The sequence below is a fragment of the Abrus precatorius genome, unplaced genomic scaffold, assembly GCF_003935025.1.
Source record: "Abrus precatorius isolate BTA unplaced genomic scaffold, Abrus_2018 Scaffold7, whole genome shotgun sequence".
In the NCBI taxonomy this organism is placed as follows: domain Eukaryota; kingdom Viridiplantae; phylum Streptophyta; class Magnoliopsida; order Fabales; family Fabaceae; genus Abrus; species Abrus precatorius.
Genome location: NW_020874417.1, coordinates 24,044,671 through 24,053,225, shown reverse-complemented (window position 1 = coordinate 24,053,225; position 8,555 = coordinate 24,044,671). Strand labels below are relative to the sequence as shown.

Below are 8,555 nucleotides of genomic sequence, written 5' to 3'. Positions count from 1 at the left end.
ATATAATGTGTTCTTATATCACTTAAATGCTAATTTATTTCGGATGAAGTTCAAATTTTATTATTAAAAAGTACTTTTTCTTGAAAAAATAACCCATAAAAATCCTCTGCCAATATTTTCCCCAATATCCAAAAAAGCAATACTTAAATCTAAATATAAACCCTCCACTCGTCTCTCATCAGTGAAAAAGATATAAATGGAAAGAGACACTTGGCGTTTTCATTGCCATTTTTTTTGTTAAAAAAATCTACCCCTTCGCACGCTGGTCGGCGAATTCAAACAAGAATGATTTGACCTAAATTGGACGAATGCCGCGCGAACGCCGCAACCTCACTTCGCCACGTAATCATTTTTTTACTATTTAATTTGGCTAAGAATTTATACTCACAAAATCTCCTTCCTTTTTCAAATTTCTACAATGTGGGACACTGCAACGCTATTTCAGTCCACAAATTTCCTTGGGCATATTTTCAAGTACTGATTCGTGTTGTCTTGTGCGCGGACGTAACACGGCCTCCTGTGCTTGCAAGACAAAAAAAAATGATTATTTTCAAGTACAGATTGGAATTGCATATTGTATGCGCCACTGTATGGCTATTTCGTAAATAAAACCTTAATTCCTTTATCATGATGTCCCTCTCGTTCTGTGTAACTTGTTGAAATGTTGCAAGCATTAAAATGGGGAACCTTTCTTTTGGATAAGAAAACTTCTTGGAATTCGGAATTGCTGAATTGGGTTATCTGTCTTCTTGGAATTCGGAATTGCTGAATTGGGTTATCTATTAGATGCTTCCTGGCTTTCTACATTCCTACTTTCCGATTAAGGATATAACATGTGCAGTGTTCCGTATACAGCCAAGAAAGATTGTTATGATAATTTTACAAAGGAAAATGCTTAAGTATATACTTCCGGGAAGAGATACCTGTGTCTTTTTTGTATGTAAGATATAAATATCTCGATATTAAATTTTAGTGATTCAACTAATTGATCTGATTTGTAAAACACCTCCTACCACTACTATGAGGCATTTTGTAGCCACTTATTAGCCACTTGACAACTCCTTATCTGAACCAACCCATGCCCATATGAGAAGCAGCATCCGTCATAAAATTGAAGATAATAAATATATTTTAATGAACAACCTATCCAATTCTGCTGAAACCCTTTGAGATTGGTTTTATGGACATACGATAATTCTAGTTTGCCCAAATACCCTCCTGTTCATGCGTCGAGTAATCTGTTTTTACATGCTCAATAATTGAACTGTTTTTGTGTTTTCTTATGTTGGTGGGCCTTGGTTGTAATACAATACTTAGCTTCCCTTTTTATAGCCATGACGAATTCAACAAGACAACAACCAAATCTTTGTTTTGTGAAAGACTGACAGGGTTCTGTGTAGGCATTCTCTTATTCTGCACACCCCTTGCCTTGGTGAATAATTATAAAATCTACTTAAATATCTCTTCCATTGCATTTTCAATTGTTTTCTTACCTGAAGCTCCTTTGTTCAGCTAGCAGGCCTTCTCGAGTAGGAAACATGGAGCCACAGTGTGCAATTAAGAAAGATGCCACTGAAGTAATATATTTTGTCATAATAACCCTTTCCCCCCGACCATCTTAGCTATTCAGCCATGCTTACAGTATTTTTATTATAACTCTCTCTCTCTCTCTCTCTCTCTCTCTCTCTCTCTCTATATATATATATATATATATATATATATATATATATATATTTCAAAAAATTGATAATTATCATATTTCATTTTTCTTGTGCAGTTAATAGGTAACACCCCAATGGTATATCTGAACAACATTGTGGAGGGGTGTGTAGCCCGAATTGCTGCTAAGTTAGAGTCCATGCAACCCTGCTTCAGTATCAAAGATAGGCATGACAGTATTTACCAACTATAGAGTAGTTGTCGACAGATGTAATATATCATGATTTCCATTTCAGAAATTTTAATGATAATCTTTTTTTCACACTCAGGACAGCATTTAGCATGATTAAAGATGCTGAGGACAAAGGCCTCATTAAACCTGGAAAGGTTAGTCCGTCACATCGAAGTTTACATGTCAAAGATATGCCTTTTATCTGGACAATAATCTTATTCATATTCCATTCCATTACGTGCTCTTCAAGTACATCTCATTATGTTGTCCATATATATGCTGAGTGTTTCCTTTTGTTTTTCCTGTTAACAATTAATGGTTGAAAAGAGTGTTCTAGTTGAGGCTACAAGTGGCAACACAGGCATTGGAATGGCATTCGTAGCAGCATTGAAGGGCTATAAAGTAATAGTGGCTATGCCAGCTTCTGTTAGTCTAGAGAGAAAAATTGTACTTGGAGCCTTTGGAGCTGAGGTGTATCTGACAGACCCTGCCAAAGGAACAGATGCAGTTCTTAGGAAGGCCGAGGAAATTGTATCCAAGACTCCCGGGAGTTTTATGCTTCGCCAGATTGATAATCCTGCCAATCCAAAGGTTGAATTCTCAGTTCATGTATATATATATATAGACACACACACATGTGCACCGGCATGTTCCTACGTGGATAAAAATAAATATTAAGTGTTAAATATAATAAAAAAAACTTATAATATTTTAATTAAAAATAAATTTTATTAATTTATCTAATATTGTTATGATGATTATGAATGTAAATTATTTATATTATATTTGAGGGTATTAAATTTTGTGATTGACAATGGTGATGATCTTTATAGATTCATTATGAGACAACTGGCCCTGAGATTTGGAGGGACTCGGGAGGGAAAGTTGATGCTTTGGTTGCAGGGATAGGAACTGGGGGAACAATAACGGGTGCTGGCAGATTCCTCAAGGAGAGAAACCCGGATATCAAGGTTGAATTGCTTACCGTGCATCATTTCTGGGCTTAAAATAAATGAACGAGGAAACCAACCTTTCTTTCTTAATAGTATTTTAAGCTAACTTCACTTCTCTCTCTCTCTTCGCCCAGCTGTACGGTGTAGAACCAACCGAAAGTGCAGTCCTCAGCGGAGGACAGCCTGGTAATTTTACCATTATGCCCAGTTCACCCATCATTTTTTGTCTTTTCATTACAAATTGTGTTCATGTAACTCATTGATTCAAGGAGATGAAGTTTACCGTTTCGTGACATAAATTAATGAAGCAGAGCATTTACGATTGAGTTTCATAAGCATATTTTTTTTTCCTGCAATTTCTAATTTCACTATTAATTAATTTTAAAGTCATAATTATGATTTCAGATTTCAAAGACAGTATGTTTTAAGCATGATTGCTATCAAGTTTGCAGGTTAAAGTACGAAGTCACAAAATTAACAGTAGGAATTAAAATTAGAGCATAGGAATAGGAGTTAAGAGACGTTAAGATTAATAGTTAATGGTATTGAGAGCTAGAGAAATAGAACAGTTAATATTAAGACATTCATTAATGTTGAATATATAAAATTGGAAAACATATAATTTATCAAGAAAAAAGGGTACATTTTTAAAAAAATTAGGATATCAACGTAATTTAAGTACATATCTAGTATCTAGGAATAAATTTAATTTACCCTTAATAGCTTAGCTGGTAAATATCTATAATCTGGAATCAGTGAATGTAGCATGTAAGAAGTGGACGATTGGTGTAGTAGACGAGAGAGACTTGGGTCATTAAAAGAAGCCAACTAAGCTGAAGACACGTAGATGTGAGTATTTTGGAGGAAGGAAATTGTGTGCATATGCAAACAGAAGGACCTGAACTCGTATTTTTTGGGCAAAAGTTGAACTTCAATAGAAATGATGCGAGCATAGAGAAGAGTCCTGTGCTGTACATACAGTTGAGAAGACGAGTTCGTACTCATGCCAAATATTCAATACGTATATTATAAGATTATCTCAATATTAAAGCTTAATTTCGTTATCTTTAAAGTTTTTAATGTATAGTTTTTCCTTTAAATAATAAAGGAATTATTGGCATAATTTAGATATAATATTTTTATTTAACTTGATCGTCATTATACTTTTTAAATAATTTTGTCAAGGGCAAAAAGACTAATAATGATACAATATTTATGATAAACTAATATAAATTAAATATCAGTTATGTTAAAAATAAATTAATTAAGAAAGCATAAGTATTTTAATATATTTTCCTTGCCCATATTTTATTTTATTTTAAAAAATTATCATATTTACATATTATTTCTATATGTGTTCATAAATTAGGTGTTATTATATTCCCAATTATGCAAAATGTCTTACATTTTTCTTTGAACTTTATTTGAGAGTTAATTTTTAGAAAGAAAAAAAACTTATTTGATAATAATTCTTATTTGAGATATTCTAGATGAGGATGGGAGATTTTATAATCATCCTAAATCTATAATTTTATGTTTATAGTAGAAACACATAAAGAACAAAAATTTACGAATTTAAAGTTACTTAATGAAGTTTTGCATAACTAAATATGGAGAAAAAGGAATGAATTTTATTTTTTTATTAACCACCTTTTCTATTATAATTTTTATACTATTTTGTGCAGATTTTATATCATAATTTTAACACTGTTTAATTTAATTATTTTATGAACTATTTTTTCTCTTTTTTTCTCCCCCTTCAAATATTTTTCTTCCCTCTCCCTCAAAACTTTCAAAGAAATACAAAATTAACTCGAAAAATCACTGAAAAATAGTAAGCAGTATCTAAACCCCAAAAAGGAATTAACTAGAAAAGTTCAAAAGTTTGAATAGAAGATTAACTGAAAGGGACGGTTACAAAGGAAATGCTAATATTAGAAAATAAATGGCAAAAGTAGTACTTATTCCTGTGCTAGAAGAACAACAAAAATGCTCGTTACTCAACGTACAAAGCAATTTATTTGGAAGAAATTACAGAACATAAGATCATGTGTAATGTCTCTTTCAAGAAAGGATATATGTTCGATCAAAAATGGTTCGAAACAATACTTGAAATTCAGGCAGCACAGTTAGACGTGTCCCATCTGAGTGGATCCTGTTAAATTGTGGAGTAGGAAGTTCAAAGTTTGATTCAGTCTTCTTGTGAATTTGTTTTATTCCTAATTTAACTGCTAAATGTTGTTATTAGTTGAATTGTTAAAATGAGCTTTTCATTCATATGGCATACATCAATTCTGAAAATTTTGTCCTTTAAGCTTTAGAAAGAGTTCGAGATCTTAACAACAATTTGAGATTGCTTACTGACTACTCTATACATTTGTACACGTTCAGGTGATCACCTAATCCAAGGGATTGGTAATGGTATCATTCCGAGTGTACTGGATGTTAGTCTCCTAGAAGAAGTTATTCAGGTACTTTTTATGTTGCCATTCAATTTTCAATTTTTATACAGAAAGTCAGAAAGTGGCCATTTCTTTTCAATTTGAAGTAGTCTCTCTCAGTCAAGTGTATCCTCATAATTTGTTCTTTTTGTTATGCAGAAAATTACTGGAATAATCTTAATATATTTAGTTTTTTCGCAGATAAATCTTAATATATTTAGTCAAGTGTAGCCTCAATTTTTCGCAGTACGAACTCACTTTTTAACCAATTTTTTTTACGTTTCTATACTGAAGGCAGCTCTTCGTGTGTTTTATTTTTGTACTTTCTCATTTCTGATTCTTGAAGCAGCTTGCAAATGTTACACGCTTCTCCATTGGATAAGAGCGGCAATCATGTCTGATTCTTGTCGAAATTTTGCTTTTCCTTTTTCTTGGACTCTGATCTTGGCATGTGCTGAGATTAAATATCTGGACAAGTATCACCTATTAGTTCACACTTCACAGTGAGGCATATTGATTATGAATATATGATTCTTAAAACATGTTTAGATTTTGTAGGAATATATAAATAGATATGCTTGAAAAAATTGGACAAACACCAATGAATTGCTGGCGATAAAATCCTCCCAACCTTGTATTGAAAAGCAAATAATCACAAATCATGGCCTTAATTGCGGGCATTATCTTAGGCTTACAATCTTTCCTATTACAGACTTAGACTGACAAGGCTCTACAATTAGTACAAGTTTCTTTACACATACGTAGTGTTTACACTGCTAGCTACTAATACAAGAGTAGAAAATTGTTGACTAAAACGGTTTGTAAATTGCAGATATCAAGTGAAGAAGCTATAGAAACTGCTAAGCTGCTTGCTTTGAAAGAAGGTTTGTTGGTATGTTAATGATAATTTGTGGCTCTTCTTAATGGTTTTACAGAAGTTTCTACACAGTTATTCCTGTAAAATTCGAACTCTATACATCTCTAAGTCCAAGTATTAAAATTACTTATTTTTCATGATGATTATATTATTACTTCTTTTGCAGATGGGAATTTCGTCAGGAGCCGCTGCAGCAGCTGCCATAAATTTGGGGAAGAGACCAGAAAATGCAGGAAAACTCATTGTTGTGAGTTTCTAACCTTTGACAAACTTATTTGACCGGAATTAAGGAGATGATTATATTCTAGAAATTTATCACACACACACATTTGCCTTATATCTTCAGATAAGTTGTTTCCCCTTTTTCATATTTCTTTCATACTGAAAATTTTGCCAAAGGAAAACAACAGTAATGAACGATGTCAGCGAATAAACAGAAAAAAGGAGAGGCAGTGATGAGGAGTGAGAGAGCACTTGGCCCTGAGGAAGTATGTTGAAAATTATGATATTTGATGTACTTAAGTAATAAAACAGTATGTTCATGATCTCATGTTTATATGAATTTTGTATTCATGGCTATTAGATTTTAGGAAGTTGCACTCAATTAATATTAGCCTAAGAAACAGCCTCTCATTCTCTCTAAAATTTCTTCCTCTAAATTCAACACGGGGCAATGGGCTGACTCTAGAGAATGTCCGCGCCAAGCCCACGAAGGGAGAGGGGAGGTTACGGTCTATAGGATGAACAATAACCGTGCTAATTTAACGCACTGATGAATATGGATGAGGATGTGAAGATTAATCTTGTGAAAATGCCACTACTAAGAAGCGTTTAAAGGACAAGTGTATTTCTGATGAGGGATGACTTTTTGTGAGAGTTGGGTATATTTGGCTTTTAGATTTCAGTACTTAATGAGAGATTCACAATCATGCTATGTTTTGTGGTGAGATGCAGTATGTCATCTTGGAGTGACTATTGTAATGGGTCTTCCTTAGATACAAACCAGATACATCACTCTTCTGGATATTCCAAATTGTGTGTGAATTTCTGATAATTCTATTCTACCTAGAGGTGCAGATGATTTGAATTTATGGTCAAAATGCATGTGCTGAATTATGTCATTTGCTAATGTTGTTGCGCAGGTTGTGTTTCCCAGTTATGGAGAGCGTTATTTATCTTCACCACTATTTGAATCCATTAGGCATGAAGCTGAACAAATGACATTTGACTAAGATCAGAAATCTTATGTCATTGTGCTCTCCGGATTTGACACTTCACCATCGTTTGAATCCATTAGGCACGAAGCTGAATAAATGCATTTGAAAGATCAGAAATCCTATGTTACTGTCATCTCCGGCTTTTACACTTCACCTTTGCTTGAATCCATTACGCATGAAGCTGAACAAATGACATTTGACTAAGATCAGAAATCCTGTGTTATTGTGCTGATTTTACACAACCAAAAGAAGTTATACTATTATGTCTGGCAAGAATTGCTGGACAGAACTGACAGTGTCTTAAAAAGTTATGCAAAAAATGAAGAGGAAAACCGGATATGTTTTCCATATATCACTAAAACTTTTTTTGGGATCATCAGTATTTACGTCACATTCTTTGTGTGTTGTGTAATCAAGTAATCCATCTTTTAAATTTATTTTTTGCAGCAATGCAGTTTTTAGTTTTTCACTTTAACTGTCCAGTGATCCCCTGTTCAAGGATCCATATGTTTTACTCAAATTATTGGTAAGAATTTTATTTATTAACTTGCAAAGTTCATAGTTTCCAATTTTATGGGGCAAACTCAATATTAATAGCATTGGGGCACTTAAATAGGAAGGATTCCTCTTACTTTTATCTGTTAATTGTTGAGTTTTTGCGCTAAGAAAGTGCCAAGGCCCAAAAACGGAAAAAAACAAAAAAAAAAAACTAGCTATTCACCCTTTATAATATGCTATTACAGAAATCAGAAAAAAGTTGAGATGCTACAAAAGAATTTGTGTATGTTGTAGCAGTACAATGATACGCTATATCTGTGCTTTTGCATGCGATAGTTGTAGCAAACGTAAATGAGCTTCGGTTTCTCTTTTGACACCGTATATATATAATTATATATATGGTTGTCTTAAAAATCATGCTTTCTTGTAAGTTCTTCTAGACACTTCTTGAAACTATGGGTAAGAATTTATTTGAGATTTTGAAGGAAAAAAATAGTTTAAAAAATAATAGAAAAAGAGAAAAAAATAAGGTAGGTTAATACAAAAGTATAAAATTATGATATTTATAAATCATTATTATTCACTGAAATAAAAATTCTCAAACAAAATAATTATTAAGGTTTTTTGCCAAAATATGATAAAAATTAAAATATATTACTAAAATAAAGTATCTGATAA

The 8,555-nt window shown here is 32.6% G+C and overlaps 1 protein-coding gene across 5 annotated transcripts; it reads left to right on the top strand.

Moving 5' to 3' along the window:
• The first annotated feature begins 655 nt into the window (after nucleotides 1-655).
• On the top strand, nucleotides 656-7,985 carry LOC113873720 (cysteine synthase-like). Of its 5 annotated transcripts, none has more exons than XM_027511982.1 (11): nucleotides 656-1,432; nucleotides 1,513-1,577; nucleotides 1,778-1,887; nucleotides 1,989-2,046; nucleotides 2,219-2,482; nucleotides 2,725-2,862; nucleotides 2,979-3,030; nucleotides 5,236-5,315; nucleotides 6,118-6,177; nucleotides 6,329-6,409; nucleotides 7,305-7,985. In XM_027511982.1, exons 2-11 carry the CDS (start codon nucleotides 1,539-1,541, stop codon nucleotides 7,392-7,394), a joined length of 972 nt encoding a protein of 323 aa, XP_027367783.1. In that variant the 5' UTR covers nucleotides 656-1,432; nucleotides 1,513-1,538; the 3' UTR covers nucleotides 7,395-7,985. The 5 variants fall into 5 exon arrangements, 4 of the variants coding, with proteins under 4 accessions (XP_027367783.1, XP_027367785.1, XP_027367786.1 ...); XM_027511984.1 differs by having other exon boundaries at nucleotides 914-1,396; nucleotides 7,305-7,958; XM_027511985.1 differs by having other exon boundaries at nucleotides 1,096-1,396; nucleotides 1,513-1,641; nucleotides 7,305-7,958.
• The last annotated feature ends 570 nt before the right edge of the window (nucleotides 7,986-8,555 follow it).